The sequence below is a fragment of the Camellia sinensis genome, chromosome 1, assembly GCF_055761805.1.
Source record: "Camellia sinensis isolate YWXY chromosome 1, ASM5576180v1, whole genome shotgun sequence".
NCBI lineage: Eukaryota > Viridiplantae > Streptophyta > Magnoliopsida > Ericales > Theaceae > Camellia > Camellia sinensis.
In genome coordinates, this window is record NC_138961.1 from 228,200,477 (window position 1) to 228,218,233 (window position 17,757).

General features: G+C 36.6%; 2 protein-coding genes across 2 annotated transcripts; one reads left to right on the top strand and one right to left on the bottom strand.

The window, feature by feature from the left end:
• The first annotated feature begins 721 nt into the window (after positions 1-721).
• On the top strand, positions 722-1,402 carry LOC145822661 (uncharacterized). The gene is made up of 2 exons (XM_082920344.1): positions 722-962; positions 1,068-1,402. The coding sequence occupies exons 1-2, from the start codon at positions 722-724 to the stop codon at positions 1,400-1,402; spliced, it is 576 nt and encodes a 191-aa protein (XP_082776470.1).
• A 5,949-nt stretch (positions 1,403-7,351) lies between these two features.
• On the bottom strand, positions 7,352-11,109 carry LOC114319972 (delta(7)-sterol-C5(6)-desaturase). Its single transcript, XM_028267087.2, has 3 exons — positions 10,802-11,109; positions 8,243-8,548; positions 7,352-7,914 (listed from the first exon to the last, which is right to left on the bottom strand). The coding sequence occupies exons 1-3, from the start codon at positions 11,019-11,021 to the stop codon at positions 7,622-7,624; spliced, it is 819 nt and encodes a 272-aa protein (XP_028122888.2). The 5' UTR covers positions 11,022-11,109; the 3' UTR covers positions 7,352-7,621.
• Positions 11,110-17,757: the final 6,648 nt, after the last annotated feature.

The window sequence follows — 17,757 nt, forward strand, 5'->3', positions numbered from 1 at the left end:
AAAATTTCTTTCGGTGACGGGAAGAGAGGTTATGATAAAAGCTGTTATTCAATCCATCCCTACTTATGTTATGTCTTGTTTCCAGCTTCCAACAACTTTTTGTGCTAAGATTGATTCCATGGTGTGTCGTTATTGGTGGGGACCAAGTGGAAATAAGAGGAAAATTCATTGGACCTCATGGGAAGCTTTGTGTCACCCGAAATGGGAGGGAGGAATGGGCTTCCGTCGGTTGGCGAATTTTAACAGTGCTATGTTGGCCAAACAGGGATGGCGCCTTCTCACGTCCCATGACTCTTTATTTGCTCGGTTGATGCAGGCCAAGTATTATCCGAGCTCGACATTTTTGGAGGCTGAGTTGGGGTGCAATCCCTCTTTCACATGGCAGAGTATTTTTAACTCTCGCCCTCTTTTGATGGCTGGGTTACGGTGGCGAATTGGCGATGGGCACACTGTTAAAATTTGGGGTGATAGGCGGTTGCCTAGGGGTTATTCTTTTCTTCCCATTTCTCCTCATTCTCTTCCTAATGTTACCAGGGTGAGCTTTTTGATAGATTCAGACCGAAAGTGTTGGGACTTGGGAAAGCTACAGACCTATTTCCTCGCAGCTGATGTGGAAGTGATTCGGAAAATTCCTATTAGCCCTTACCTGCCTTCTGACATATTGATTTGGCATTATACTTGAGATGGGAGATTTTCGGTTCGGTCGGCTTATCATTTACAAATGACTCAGTCTAGGATTGGGATATATTCGGAATCGTCCAATATAAGAGAAGCCAAATGGCGTTTTTGGAAAGGGGTTTGGCATTTAAAAATTCCGAATAAGATCAAGGCCTTTGCATGGAAGACATGTTTGAATATTATCCCAACCCAGGACCGGTTATGGCAACATCGCGTGCCTGTGGAACTTGGGTGTGACTGCTGCGATGCAGTTGTGGAGACTTTAGTGCACTGTGTTAAGGAATGTGAAGTGGCGCAATAGGTTTGGGCTGCTAGTCCTTTGGCTTTCGTTATCGATGTTGGGGTGGGCTATGATTTTTATCAGTGAGTGCTTGAGATTGAGAAACAAGTTGATGCAGCAGGATTGGGGTTGTTCTTTGCGCTGTGTTGGGGGTTATGGATTGCTCGTAACCAAGCTATATTTAATAATATTAAGCGGGTTGCGCCGGTGATTGTCCAGCGAGTGTGTGCCTATCTACAAGAATTTTGTCAAGTCAGAGCCCTCGTTCAAGGTCTTCGGGTCTGTCCTAATCCATCACGATGGAGGCCACCGTCAATGGGTGTAGTCAAGATTAATTTCGATGCGGCAACCTTTGCTGATCTGGAGGCCATTGGGGTGGGTGTGATTGTTCGGGAGGCTCGTGGAAAAGTTATTGCAGCCATGTCGGAGAGACTTCCACATTGAGTTGATGCGGATTGTGCTGAAGCTCTAGCCGCAGCAAGCGCGATTGCATTTGGGGCAGAATTGGGCCTAAGCCATATTCATTTAGAAGGGGACTCGTTATCTGTTATTAAAGCCTTCTGCTGTGAGGATCAAGTGCTGTCCTGTTTTGGCCATATTATCCAAGGTGCTGTGTGTACAAGCCGCTGCTTCACCAGTTTTTGTTGTTCGCATGTGTTGCGTAGTGGGAACAAAGTTGCCCATGGGCTGGCTCGTCTGGCGGGACATGTGCTCGGCAAACGAATTTGGCAGAATGAGGTGCCACCTGAATTTTGCAGGATAATTAGTGATGAGGCTGTTTTAGCTTCTTAAATTGTATTGGGCTTTCTAAAAAAAAAAAAAAATGTATTTATTATGTTAGATTTCTTTTTCTTCTAGCCTTTGGAAAATCAAAAAAAGCTTACGGTTAGGTTTGATATTTTTTTGTCTGTATACATAAGTTGTAGTCTATAAATTGGCTTTGAAGCCAACGGAATATACAATGTAAATTCTCTCTACCTTTGTGCTTCCAACTTTGTCTCTAATTTTTCCATCATAATTTCATAATCCATAATTCCATAATAAAAATAGTAAAAAGTTCAATTCCTTTTTTGTGTTTGTAATTGGTATCAGAACTTGGTGAAAAGCTTTTGAAAGTAAGATCAAGCTATGTAAGTATTTATATCTATGTATAAATTTTGATATATATAAATGTGTATGGTGTGCTTTATGTTAAAAAAAAAAAAAATCGTTTAGGTTTTTAGTTGTGTATCCTTTGTATTTTGTATATTCATAATTATTTGTTTCATTTATAGTTGTTGTAAAACCTATATGCTTAGTATATGTCAAAACCCATATACTCATTAAAATCTTTTAACTATTAGCTATAATTAAGTCTTTAAGATCATAAAGAAATGTTTTAGGCACTAGATAATACACTAAGAGGGTCTTAGATACCAACAACAATCTATAATGGTAATTAACCCTGAAGATATAATATGCTTTGAAAATACAAAAAATACTATTAATAATAAATATGACTATAGTTTGCATATTACTAAAGAGTCTGCAAATATAAATAATATGTGTTCTAGTTTAAATAATATTATTGATATTATGTGTTCTTGGTTTTTTAAGTTAGATAAAAATCAAAAAATAAATCAAAATTATCTAGAAATCAAAGTTGAGTCTATAGAATCTAAAATAGACAATTTGGGTTCTATAATAAATATTGACTTAAATAAAGAAGCAAAAAATCAAATAAACAATTTGGTGACAAAATTAGAAACTATATCTTTCATAAACAATGATGAAATGAATAGTTCAGAAGATAATTATATTCCTATGCTATTTTATGGTACAGAAGATATTATGGTGCTTTAGACCAATACCTATAATAGGACTGAATATGAAACTATTGTTGAAATATAGAATTATTGGAGAAAATTATATAAAAACCCAGATTTAGGTAATGATGAAAGAAATAGGTTACTAGATCAGATAAGAAAAACTTATCTAGAAAATGAAGCCCTTTTACAACACTTTAATTATGATATTAATATGTCAACTAATAATGATGATAGTTAATCATCCTCATCTGAAAAAACATTAGATCAAGATATTTCACCAGAAATAAATAAAGGAAAAAGAAAGGCAGATGAGCCAATTGATCCCGAATTATTTGGCACATGGGGAAATGGAGAAAATTTTGACTTTATTCAGACAAATGAAATTAAAAATGATACTAACGCTGGAAGTACCTCCAATCCTACACCTGAGCCAGTAATATCTAGAAAAGATAATAACCATAAGTATTCAATAGCTCAAAATTGTACTTATTTAGACTTGTATCATGTTCCATTTAGGGATCAGGAACAAGCAATTGATGATTAGGCACAATCTTTGTCCATCATTATTACTAATTATAAAAATAGTTGGTTAAATGAAAAATTCATTGATTATATTGCAGTAACTCTCCAGGGAGATATGTTGCAATGGTTTTAAGACAGTGGAAAAAATATGAAATTGGAAAAAGTCAAAAAACGACTTTGTTAACAAATTTTCTCACACTTGACATAATTTTAGCTGAGTTTGCAAAAATCATAAAAGAAATTTATGTGGTTTTGCAAGAGATACTAATTTACAAGCGGATGCAAATTATATTTTAACTAAATTAGAATTATGTAATATTTGTTCTTTTGAAAACTATGTTCAAACTTTAAAAAAATATTATTATCTTATTGATCCACCAACAAATCAACCCTAACTAGATCAATTTTTAAATAAACTCCCTAATCCATGGGATGAGTTATGTATTAAAACATATCCAGATTTTCTCAAAAAAATGGGATGAAAGAATATGATAATCTTAGTTTTCGCATTAACTATATTTTAAGACTGATAGCAGATCGGTGTCTTGAAGCAAAGGCGAAAAAATAAGTAAAAAATCAAATTTTCAACTCACAATACGGTCAAAAATGTTGTGATAAAATTTTTAAAAAAAATTGAAAAATTGGTTGTAATACATTTTCTAAACAAAAATGCTTTTCCAAAAAACGCAAAAAATATAAATAGAAATCTTAGAAAAAGAACAAAACTTTTTCAAAAAAGAAAAAGTATCTTCGGAAAAAGAAACCAACAAGTGTTTCAAAAAAGAAAACTTGTAAATGTTACATTTGTAATGAAGAAGGTGACTATGCACCCGAATGCCGAAACAGGGGAAAAAATGCAAATAAAATGATCAAAGTTCTTGAAGAACAAGATTTTGAAATAATATATGGCGAAGAAATTTCTGATGAAGAAGAAATCTTATATGAAATTTCTAGTGATGAAAAAAGTTCAGATGAAGAACTAATCTTCATGATGACTAATAATAGTCAATAAATATCTCAAGAAGCAGATAGTATATCTCAAGAAGAATTACGGGCAATTCAACTTGGAGATGTAATCGGAGAAGAAAAAACTTTTACTGATGAAGAATTAGCAAAATTCGAAAAAATGCAAGAAGTTGCTGTTCCAGAAATTTATAAACTTTCACAATTCAACTTCTTTTCAACAAGAGTGTTTGAACAATACAGTGGTAACACTTAAGCAAAATGGTCGGAAGAAGGAAATATTGACATTCCTTTTTTTGACAAGAAAAAGGTTGTAAGATGGAAAAAGAAATATCTTGAAATTCAATATATTCATATTGGATTAATTCAAGTAACCATAACAACCTTATTTTGTCAAGGGATACATACTCCTATTTTGACAGTAATTTTTAACAAAAGATTTTCCAATCCAATGAAAGCAATCATTGGAGGAATTCAATCTTATTTGGCTAATGGAGTAGTTTGGTTTAATGCTAGACCAAATTTATTTATTTCCATAAATGATCCTAATCTTGAACATACAGTCAGAATAAAAATTAAAACACAAGGATTAGGATTGAAATCAAATTCTCATGATTTGGCTATTTGTTGGAAAACAATTCACGAATTAACCAAGTTTCCTGAAACAAAAACAAGATCAAACGATAATAAAATCGTTGAAATCTTTGAACCAAGACCATTTGACACGGTAATGCAACCTCGTCTAATGAATTGGAGCGATTTAGAAGTCCCTCGACAATGGTTAATCCACGACTTAGTGGGACAAGGAGAATCTTCTAAAACAAAAAATCTTGCACAATTACAAAATGCAAGTATCAGGAACAAATTTATATATTGAAAATACAGTTTCAAAAATTAAAAGATCAACTTCTGTATTTGAAAAAGATTTTTCTAACAAATCATTTTCAAAATTAAGTATTGGAGAATCAAGTAATAATTCTAATAAAGAATCTATTATTTCAAACAATGTTCAGATTCCTATTTTCCTAAGAACAGGAAAATAACTTGAACATATTAAGTCTGCAAATATGTATCATTTTCAAATAAAAAATGATGATATTATTTTTTCTCCTAACCAAGGAAAAACAAGATATAAATATGTATTGGGAACATTTAATTTTGCAAGTTATAAATTCTATAGCCTCAGTGTTCTTATAGATACAGGAGTTACAGTCAGCTCATGTAAATGGAATGCCATACCAAAAGAAAAATGGACATTAATGGAACATCCAATTTTGGTTAATGAAATTGATGACAACCATACTTCCCTACAATTCAAGACTAAAAATATAGCTATTTGATTAAATGATAACAAGTTCATTATACCAAAAATTTTATGTTTTCCGTATATGCATGGAGATTTTCTCTTAAAAATAATTTTATCTATAAATACCTTTCAATACAAATACAAAAAAAAGTCATTTCATTAAAAATAAATAATATCTTAATTCGTATTTTATTATTAAAACAACATAAATATATTTGTGAGAAATAATTTACGCCCATTCCGCGTGGCGTTTTCTTAGATTTATGAGTATTAACTAGGTTGCTAGAGTGCAGGACTTTCAGTGTCTTTATGGGCAAATTTTAACTTATCCTATTTAAGAATGACTGGTAGGGTTGCAAGTTGCAACCGAACACACGAAAATATTTTTTTGAAGATATTTTATTTTATTTTTTTGTAAGAACATTTTCTACCAGCAATTTTATTTTTTTATTTTTTTGGTCAAAACAGAGTGTTAATGGTCATGTCATCAATAATAATACAGAAACTTCTTGTGATCATGTGAAAACAATGGTGTGCTTCTGGAAAAAAATAAAACATAAAACTTGACCTGGGTTGTTTTTTTTTTTTTTTTTTAAATCTCAAAGCTGATGAGATCAGAACATTTATACACCATTTTATTATTTTTAGAGAGGTCCGAGACTTGATTAGGATGAAGAAGAAAGAGGACCCTTCATCCAAGGAGCTGTGGGCATCTTAATAGCCGCATAGGAGCGCAAAATTGGCTCTGCTGATAACGAATAATCTGGGTTTGGAGATTGAATGGTGTAGGGGGTAGAAGTGGATGTGAGGGATTTGATCAGGGGAGTGGAGGGAGAGACTGATTTATTTAGGGCTTCTGAAAGAACTGGGGTTGAGGAGGGAGAGTGAAGTGGGAATGTAGGAGTGTGAAATTGGTTTAGAGATGTGAGGGAAATGGTGGGTGTTTGATGATGGAAAAGGTGGAGGAGAGAGAAAGATAGTGGCAGCCATGGATGATAGATAGTTAGCTCTCACTTCTCAACTCAGACTCAGAGCAAAGCAGAGGATGGTTTGGCCGTTTTTACAGTTTTATCTCTCTTCTTTTTGTTCATATCTTTTGTTTGGAAACAGAATTGATAAAGAATCCTATACACACCTCTTATCTTGGGCAAGATACTCTTTTCTCTTCCAAATTCTTATTTCTCCATGTATTTTTAATCAACAATGTTAGGTGTCATGAAAAATCTTTCATAAAAATAATCATGAAAACTTTGTGACCCTTGAATTACACTTAGAATAAAGCACTATACACTAATCAAGATAATCCAAGGATTATAAATCTTTCACGATCATTTGTATGAAAAAAATTTCATGATCCCTAACTTTTCCCATTTTTAATTTCTGATAATTGCATTGTTAGTTACAGCATCTTTTTTCCCACAATCCTCGTTGAGTGGTGGTAAAACAAAATGCATGTAATGAGAGTTTTGAGGGAGAGAATATATGATATGAGTCAACATTTTAAATTTTGCTTGTCACGTCATTAAAGGAATCGTGAGGGAAAGAAATTGTATGAATGAATCGTATTTTTTTAATTATAAGATTATTTAAAAATTTTGAAATATGGAAATTAATTAAAAAATTATTAGAACATAGGAAAAATCCTCCGCCCTATCATATAACATTACGTGTATGGCTGTGACCCAACAATTTTGAAGCAAAATGACTTTACTTGTAAGGTCATCTTCAATTATTTGATTGTTAAGATTAAACTTACTGTATGTTCATGAATTAATCCATTACAACAATTGAATATGAGGTGACAAAATGGTCTGCCAACCCGAAAATTCTCTTATTTTCTTTTCTACTTAAGGACATAATACATAATACACAGTTTACAAGCTTAAAGGTATTATGAAAAATATTTCATGAAAATAATCATGAAATATTTTTGACCCTTAGATTAGATATATAACAAGTTACAAACTGTAATACAAGGACAGAGATTTGTTTATGATCATTTTCATGAAGCATTTTTCATGATACTTAACATTTTCCTTGGTAAATACTGTAGGTATACACAAATCACATATTCTTGGGTTGATCATGTGTAGGATGCTGAAGAGTTCCAAACATCCAGTCCATCCATATTGTGAAGTGGCCATAGTTATGGCGGCATGTGATGTGATGGATGGTGTGGTAGCCAGCACCCATGACAGGCCAGAGTTTAGCGTGGATGCAATCGTGAATGTTGGTTGTCCATACGCCTTCCGCGAATAAGAGTAATATATGCATTTTCAAATGCGTTGGCACAAGGAAGAGTGCCATAACATGTGGTAATGCCTGCAATATCCCATCCAAGGGATGGAATGCCAAACCTAATACACAAAACATAAGATTGAAGCACCTAGTTATTAGTTTATTTAGATAGATATAAACTCAAAAACTTTCAACTATGAGGATACTCAAAATAGAATGGAAACTAAATTCAGCATACTTTTTTTACCATATCTAAAATATAATAATTGACATGAATGAAATTTTTTCATTTTTATAATGAATCAATCATAATTTTCAAGCTTTTCTTGAGGATTGACTTTGCTAAGTAATGAGTTTGGGATTTTGGAAATATTGGTTTGTCCTCTTATAATTTGACTTATTACCAAAATTATGGAAACTAAAATGAGTATAGAAAGTATCACTTACCAGCAAATGGGGAGAGAGTATTTTGCTTGTTGTAGATGTGATGTGTTGCGTGACAATACTTATAGAGAAGTTTTATGTCATGCAATTTCCTGTGAATCCAGTAAATCCCGAATTCCACAATTACAAGATAAATCGTTAAGTAAACAACATAGGCGAGGCAACTGACATCGCTTATTCTTGGAAAACACCGTGTCCATCCATTTTCAACCATGTACTCGGAAACTGTAAGAAGAGCAGCATACCATGGCATAGCCTTCATTGAAACATATATCTGCAAGAGCATGGCTTTTGTTGAAGGCATGGCATCTGCAACAAGAGATTCAAAACACCTAATTTAATATGGAAAGAGATTTAAATAAATTATATCATGATTTGATATGGATGAATGCAATTATTGTGGTAAATAATCCAGCATTCTTTTATTTATTGATCAAGCCTATTATACAAAGATAATTTATCATTTTCTCAATAGCCAATTCCTTAAAAACAATCAAAGTTCCATCTTAATTTGGTACAAATAAACAATGCTATCTATAAGAAGATTTGATTTTGGCAAGTTTCATAAGGGAATAGAGATTATTATTATTATTTTGGGGGGATATGTAGGGTATCATAGGTCAAACTGGGCATATCAGACTAAATACCTATAGTTTGAACAAGCTTTTCAAAACAAGATTTATGTCCTATAATTTGTGACCCTAATGCTGTGTTTGGTTGAGGGATTTGGAGAGGGATTTAGAAAGGGAAAGGGAAAAGGTGTGTGAAACTATGTGAAATATAAGTATGTTTTATTCACATTTTACCTACCTTTTTCATTTTTCTTTCTAAATTTCTCTTCAAATCCCCCAACCAAACACGCTATAAAAGTTTTTGTTAGCGAGTATAGGCGAACCTGAGACTTTAGAGAGAGTAAACCCCCAAGTCTTAGGCATCATCTACCATGTCAAACCCTTCGGATAGGAAATAGAGAAAGTTCGGGCAACAAATCCTCAAGATTCAAGACGTTCTCTCATGGAACTCTTACCAACTCAATGAGAAAAAAATTTCATATACATAAAGAAGATTGAAAAAGCTACTAACCAGAAATATAGACCCAAAATTTGTCTAGAAAAAATGTAAGGTTAAGATTAACTATGTACAATTTGGGGTCCTTGGCTTGAATAAATTTAGACCACAAGTTAATATCTCTTGATGAAATTTTGAGAAAAAATCTGAAACTGTAGTATTGCTGAAAGAAGATTAAAGATCGATATAGAAATATTGACGCAAAAAGAATAGAGGGTTAGGCACCAATAATGCACACAAAAACCCATCTCATTAAATGTAAAGTTAGCAACACAAAGAAACAAAAATTCATAAATTAAAATTAAAAAATAAACTCAATTTTAAAACTTTGCTTTAAAAAATATGAATAATGCATAAATTAAAAAATAAATCGACTGATTCAGACATTCATAATATATATACATATATGCATAAATATTTTATGCATATCTATCTATGTACAAAATCACATATTTTGAGATTTGAAGTTTATGAAAATCCCATTTAGTAATATATCAAAGATTTAGGTTTTTTTTTTTTATTTAAAAAAACATACAATGCTTACCTGATACTCCAAAAAAAATCATGTAGGGAAAAAATTTACAAATCAAAGAGACTTACTCATTCTTTATTAGACCATTGATAAATACTTGATTACCAATCTAATACAAATTACAAATTTTCATTTGTGAAGAGTACTATGTAAATAATGTTATATAATATTTTAAAAATATTTAATAATTTTTTATTAAGACTCCATTTGATTAGAAAGAAAATTTGGTAGAAACTGAAAGTATAAGAGAATGAAGTGAAAAAAAAAAAAATGGAGAAAAGAAAATATATTTTATTGCAAACATTTAATTAAAATAAAAATTTTGTATGAAAAAAATATAAAAATATAAAAATTTAGTTATAGATAACTCACACATTCAATTTTTTTTTTTTTTTTTTTTTTTGCAAGAAATAAAAAAAATTAGTTACAATGCTAATATGAATTATACAAGAAAATTAGTTTTTTTATACTTTCTACCACTATGCCTTGTTTGGCATGTACTAAAAAAAATCAAAAAGTCAAAAAGTCTTTATCCTATTTAAGTCACATTACATCTCTATCACAATCACTTCAAACTCATCTCATACTTAACCCATATTTCATAAAAAGTCAAAAAGTACACTTATTTAGAACATCTCCAACCACCCCTAAATAAACTCATACTAAAAGTTTAAGTTTTTTTTTTTTTTTTTCTTTCTTTCACCTTCTACCTATTTTATTTTAAACAAACTGAGTCTAAGGGATTAAACACGAGATTGAAATTGACATACTACAACCCAACCAATATCAAACTGGAATAAACATCAACAGTCAAAATAAAAACAACAGGGTAGCTGAAACGAGAGTGTCAATCAAAAACCATGCAGATTTTTCATAAATCCAATAGAAAACAGGAACGATCGAACTAAACAAAATATATATACATTTATATGTATATATCTGCATTTATAAGAAGAATGTACCTTTAGGAAGATAAACTTTGATCAAGTAATAAATGCAGAAACACCAGAGGAAACCAGATACGAAGTACATGAGGATTACTCCAATGTAGTTCCGGAGCCACGTCTGGAAGAAGTGAGGGACTGGTTCCCACACATTACTCGGCAAGAAAGCTCCCAGCACTGCACGATTGTACAATGATGTCTCCTCCACGAAGAGCAGCCGCTGCCCGTAATCTTCCATTCTAGGAGGAGAAGGACACGACAAAGAGGACGAGGATGAGGACGAGAAGCCGCTCAGAGAACTGGAAAGAGGGTGCGTCAGATTCCGCTGATACGAGAAAAACAGAGAATGAAGTGCTTTTTATATACACTGGTGGCGTGAGCAAGTTAAATAAATAAAATACTTGACATATATTGGTTATGGTCTCAAGTGATAAGAGCTTTTCTTGTCAAATTTGTTATCCTGAGTTCAAGTCCATTTTTTTTTTTTTGGGGGTAGATCACTGGACACTTGACATGAAGAGAGACAAAGTTTCAAGAAACTAATCTAAATGCTCACATATATAATAGTATAGATGAAAATAAGAGTATCATAGTCGTTGTCCTTTTTGTTTAAATTTAATTTCTATGGTGCCTCAATAACTTTTTTTTTTGTTATTAACTATATATTTTTTATTTGTTGAAATAATGAGATTTATAACTCCCAAGTATTCATAAATTTCCCTAGCCTTAGACATGAATCTAAAAATTTGAAATGAATTATAAATTTAGACTCTAATTTCTAATCCATTTATTACTTAAAATTGGAATTCAAGCTAGGGTATCAACCTTCTCTTCATAAAAATTGAATACAAAACCTGACAACACAAAAATGTTAAACAACCATTAGGTCAAATGCTCTAATTTCAAACCATTCATAATCATTAAAAAATATTATATGAATTAAAAAAACCCTACAAACTTTTTGTTATTTACCGTAATAAAATTGTGCAATTCGGAAAAAAAAAAATTACTACAATAATATAAACTTTAGTTAGAAACCAAAAAATTTAAAAACTTTATTTATGTGTATAGCATTACCCTTTGTGGGGACACGCGGCCAAGGTGGCACTGAAGTGCCAGCTGAGGTGCCACGTGTCCTGGTCATGGCGCCGAGGTGATTTCGGCTAGGCCGAGATTATTTGCGAAGATAGCGAAATCCGAGATGAACGGATAAGGGACAAGAGTCCTAGAATGAGAGAGGACCTCAGCCTGGATAAGGATAAAACTCTTAGGGAGTTTATCTTTATCTATTGGAGAGTCTAGGATGAGCATTGAACCAGAGTCCAAGAGAAGCTAGACTTCTATCGGAATCAGGTTAGTGCTGGTTATAAAAGTAAGGCACCCTCGTGGGTCTAAGGTACGCTTTTGGTATTCTGGCTTGTGAGTTAAGCATAATTGGTTATCTTTGAGAGATATTGATTACTGACTTGATCGTCGGAGTGCCCCCGAGTGGAAGAACCATCGTCGGAGTCTTTTCTTTCTGTGACAGGTCGTTCGGGTGCAATCTATTTTGTCGGTGTTCTCCAGCTGAGTACTTGTTTGGCAGTGTGGTCAGAAAACAACACGCACAATTTGGCGCTGTCTGTGGGAAAGAAAGGAGAATAGATGGCTAACGACGGACAGAAAGAGAAAATTGGGGACGACATCCCTACTGGAAGTGGTAAACACTTTGATTCCAATGTAGAGGAGGATAACTGCAATGAAGAAACTCGGGAACAGAACCCCGGAGAGAAGGACGTCGGTCAGGAGGGGGACGTACCAAAGAAGACAGACCAATGCGGGTATTATAACGAGAATGACCTCCAGATATGGAAAGATAGATGCCTGCGAAGGGACGGAGAGATGAAGGGAATGACGAATAAATTGGCGGACCTACAATCAGTCGTCAATTTTATGATGCAGAACAGCGTCATGCAGCCACCGTTTCCGTTACAAGATACGCCGATTCTAATGGCCAATAACAATGCCCAGAAAAGGGGGCAGAAAACAGTCCCTACAGTCCCCCAGCACACTAGGACCAAGGAACACTCTCACCGGCCTTCAAGGGAGGTTAGGCGAGGAGAGTCAATGAAGGGCGATTCTTGGAGGACGCATAAGAAGCTGACCCCAAAGAACATTGGTATGTTCAAGGGAAGGAACTTTGTTTCGACGCAACTAATGGAGAGAGATCCAAGAGGACTCATAACGACATCGGGAGTAGCGCACCAAAAAGGTTGAAATCCGTTGATAGCCGAGCTCCTGGACGGACCAAGGAGGATTTGAGGGATTACCTCCAGAGGAAGCGGCAAGATGCTGAGGTAACCTCTCCGGTCAAGCCGAGAACGCCGTTCTCGGTAAAGTTGGACAAATTTAAGGCCCCGAAAAGGTTCCACACGCCGAGGTTCCAGATATACGACGGTAAGTCTGACCTTAACTTTCACGTCAGCTTGTACCTAAACTCATTGGCACTGTACACCGGGAACGAGCCGTTGCTTTGCAAAGTGTTTCCCTCATTCTTTGGGGAAATCACATCAAACTGGTTTCATAAGTTGCTGAAAAGAACTGTGAAAAGTTGGGAAAGCCTGGCTGAGATGTTCGTGGCCAGGTTTGTGACAAACAAACTACAGCCGTTGTGGGTGGACTCCCTGATGGCTTTGAGGATAGGTGAGGATGAAAGCCTCAGGGCTTATGTCAAAAGGTATTATGAGGCATTCAACTGGATACCAGGATGTAACCAAGAGGTTGTGGTAGTGTCTTTTAAGAACAGCTTGAAAGATGATTGTCTGCTTCAAAAATTACTGACAAAGACACTACCAAAAAGTATGGCGAAACTTATGGCCAGGATAGAAAAGTATGCTACGGTCGAGGAGGACACGTCGAGGACAAAGGCATCAAAACAATAGAAGAGAAACAGCTTACTGAGGCGAGGCCGAGGTAATGGTGGATACAATAAACAAGAGATAGGATTAAGGGCTACACAGGCAGTTACAACCGTATTTCGAATTTCGGTCTACAAAGTCTTGGAAAGAATCCAGAATCAGCCCTATTATAGAGCACCAGAGAGGATTCATGGTGAATTTATGGAAAGAAGTCTGAGAAAACGTTGTGCCTATCACAATGAGAATGAGCATCTAACTCAAGGGTGCAGAGCCCTAAAGGCACATCTGGAGGACCTAGTAAGACAAGGTCATCTAAAGGACCTGGTAGATGAGACCAGGACAAGGGAAGAGCAAGCAAGACTGCCTCAGGCACCGGCAACACCGCCTTCACCAGCACTACAACCGCAAACAGGCGGACCTCGAGTGATCAATGTGATTCACTCGAAGGTCAATGAGAACGAGATACATGGGGAAACTCAGAAAGTAAAACACTTGCAACATGTGTATCAGGTCCGGCAGAAGAGACCTAGGGCAGACGAGTGCCAGAGACTAGTGGTGTCCTTTACTAAAGATGACCTAGAGATGGTGCAGTATCCACACAACAATGCCTTGGTAGTATCCCTCAAGATTGGAGAGTGCCAGGTAAAATGAATTCTGATCGACCAGGGCAACTTTTGTGACATCATGTATGTCAGGTGTTATAAGAAGCTTGGCCTTCACTAAGATGATCTGGAACAATCTAATGGTCCATTGGTTGGGTTCAATGGAATGCCGACGTGGCCCCTAAGAGCAGTAAGTTTGGAGCTGCAGGCTGGCACCAAGAAGGTAAAAATTGAGTTCACCATAATTGATACCCCCTCCTCTTACAATGTTATCCTGGGAAGGCCATGGCTGCATGCAATGGGGGCTGTTCCCTCAACTTTACACCAGTTGTTGTGGTTCCCAACAGAACATGGAATTAAGGAGGTCAGAGGAGATCGAGTGCAAGCAAAGAATTGCTCCATGGCAGCAATGAAATCCACCTACAGCATACGAGAAGCAGAGCAGCAGAGATTAAAGATGAGGACATAGAGGTCTTTGAGGACGTCGACAAAGAACCAGCCGAGAAAAGTGAGGAAGCCCTGAAGAAGATCTTGGTCCAGCAAAGCGATGAAGAGTGCTTCTTCCTTCTCGGCTCAGGCTTGGCCGAGGAAGAAGAAAAGAAACTAGAGGCGTTCTTGAGAGCAAACATTGAGGTGTTTTCTTGGACACCATACGAGATGTCTAGTATTGACCCCGAGGTCACTTGCCATAGACTGAACGTGGACAGGTTGGCCAAACCTGTCATCCAGTGAGCAAAGAGGCCTACGTTAATGTATGTTGAGGCAGTAGAAGAGGAAGTGGGTAAACTTCTAGAGGCCAGAGCCATTCGAGAGGTAAACTACCCAACATGGTTATCAAACACGGTTGTTGTGAACAAAAAGAATGGAAAGTGGAGGGTTTGTGTAGACTTCACCAGCCTGAACAAAGCTTATCCCAAAGACAGTTTCCCACTGCCCAAGATTGATCAATTGGTGGATGCCACTTCAGGGCATGGAAGGATGAGCTTCCTGAACGCTTATAGAGGGTACCGTCAGATAGCCATGTACCCTCCAGATGAGGAGAAAATTGCATTTATCCCCCCAAAAGGGCTGTATTGCTACAGAGTGATGCCTTTTGGGTTGAAAAATACAGGAGCAACTTACCAGAGATTGGTGACTAAGATGTTCAAACATCTAATAGGCAAAACAGTGGAGGTATACATTGATGACATGGTCGTGAAGACCAAGGAACCTGAGGATTATCTGGCTGACCTGAAGATAATCTTTGATATCCTAAGGACATTTCGGTTCCGACTCAATACATCGAAGTGTGCATTTGGAGTTGGGTCAGGGAAGTTCCTGGGATACTTGGTCACTAGAAAGGACATTGAGGCAAGCCCGGATCAAATCAAAGTCATATTGGAGTTAAAGAGCCCAACATCGGCAAAACAAATACAGATGTTGACTGGAAGGGTTGCAGCCCTAAATAGATTCATAAGCAAAAGTTCTGACAAATGCAAACCTTTCTTCAATATAGTGAAGAAAGCCACAGACTTCTTATGGACAGAAGAGTGCGAAGTCGCCTTGGCCGACTTGAAGAGATACTTGACCACCGCTCTAGTTCTCTCAAATCCAGTACCTGGAGAGGAGCTGTTCTCATACTTGGCGGTTTCAGAATATGCAGTAAGTGCAATGGTAATCAGGGAAAAAAATGGAGAATAAAGGGCAGTCTAATACGTGAGTAAAACCTTAGCAGATGTAGAGACCAGATACCTACCCTTGGAGAAGTTGACACTGGCTTTAGTAATGGCCCCCAAGAAGCTGAATCATTACTTTCAAACCCACAAGATTGTGGTGTTAACTGAACATCCTTTGAAGTCCCTATTGTAACAAGGAGATCTGACAGGCAAGATAGCCAGATGGGCAGTGGTGTTAGGCCAATATGACCTGGAATTCAGACCCATAACAACAATCAAAGGCCAAGTTTTGGTCGACTTCGTGGTCGAGTTCACACCAAGCGCCACCATACATCGAGCTCCGTTGAGCCGGGGTATACGATGTCCAGGTGAACAAGGAGAAACCCAGCTGGGGATAGCAGAATAGAGGAAAGAAGAAAAACTCGGGCCCTGCAGTATTTACGTCGACGACTCCTTCTGCCTATTTGTTGATGGAAGTTCAAATCGACAAGGAGCTGGGGCAGGAGTAGTGATAGTATCATCGGATGGGCAGATGCTGGAACAATCTATTCATTTGGGATTTAAGGCCTCAAACAACGAAGCAGAGCATGAAGCACTGATCGCTGGATTAAAGTTGGCAGCAGCAATGGAAGCCAACGAGGTAATGATCTTCTGTGACTCCTAGCTTATCGTCAACCAGGCAACAGGTGAATATGCTGCCTGAGATGAAAGGATGGTGGCCTATGTAAAGGAGGTGGGCAGATTGATAGCATTGTTCCAAAATTGCTGACTATAGTAAGTTAGCCAAGATGACAATGGCCATGCTAATGCCTTGGCCAACCTGGCTAGTGTAATAAAACTAGGAGAGGCAAGGACAATAATGGTTGACTACTTATCAGGTCCAAGTGTAGAACCACTGAACACAGAGCATGAAGCAATGTGTGCGGAGATGGGACCAAGCTGGATGGATGCGATAATAGTATTCCTTAGAGATGGAAAACTGCCAGACGATCATAAAGAAGCACACAAGGTCAGATTGAAGTCGGCAAGATTCAGTCTGACAACAGAAGGACATCTCTACAGAAGATCTTTTATTGGACCCCTTTTGAGGTGTGTGCATCCTTCATAAGTTGAAGACTTCCTATATGAAATACACGAAGGAGTATGTGAAAGCCACACTGAGGGCAGGTCACTTGCTCATAGGGCCATTACTTAGGGGTACTGGTGGCCTTACATGCAGAAAGATGCTGAAGCTTACGTCAAAAAGTGTAAGAAGTGTCAGAGGTTTGCACCTTTGATACACCAACCAGTAGCAGATTTGAACCCAGTGTCCAGCCCTTGGCCATTTGCTCAATGGGGCATGGATCTTGTTGGACAGCTGCCTCAAGCGACTGGACAAAGGAAGTTCCTGCTAGTAGCAATAGATTACTTTGCCAAGTGGGTGGAAGTTGAACCCCTTGCAAAGATTCGAGATGTTGATGTGAAGAGCTTCATATGAAAAAACATTATCACCAGGTTTGGGATCCCAAGGGCAATAATAGCAGACAATGGAACGTAATTTGACAGCAAGCTGATCAAAAACTTCTATGCAAAGTACAAAATCAAGAACTACTATTCCACTCCAAGCTTCCCTTAGAGTAATGGTCAAGTAGAAGCATCCAATAAGGTTATTTTGGATGGGATTAAGAAGAGGCTGGAAACAGCAAAGGGAAAGCGGGTGGATGAGTTGCCCAGTGTATTCTGGGCATATCGGATCATGCCGAGAAGATCAACTGGAGAGTCCCTATTTGCCATGGCTTATGCCACAGAAGCAGTTATTCCACTGGAGGTCGGCATCCCAG

What these genes read in the sequence shown, in the direction of transcription:
- LOC145822661 (XM_082920344.1), top strand. Translation starts at nt 722, where the DNA reads ATGACTCAGTCTAGGATTGGGATATATTCGGAATCGTCCAATATAAGA. An exon ending in AGTGCACTGTGTTAAGGAAT is followed by an intron (nt 963 to 1,067) that starts GTGAAGTGGCGC and finishes TTGAGAAACAAG; the next exon opens with TTGATGCAGCAGGATTGGGG.
- LOC114319972 (XM_028267087.2), bottom strand. Translation starts at nt 11,021, where the DNA reads ATGGAAGATTACGGGCAGCGGCTGCTCTTCGTGGAGGAGACATCATTG. An exon ending in CAAAGTTTATCTTCCTAAAG is followed by an intron (nt 8,549 to 10,801) that starts GTACATTCTTCT and finishes CTCTTGTTGCAG; the next exon opens with ATGCCATGCCTTCAACAAAA. An exon ending in TACTCTCTCCCCATTTGCTG is followed by an intron (nt 7,915 to 8,242) that starts GTAAGTGATACT and finishes TTTGTGTATTAG; the next exon opens with GTTTGGCATTCCATCCCTTG.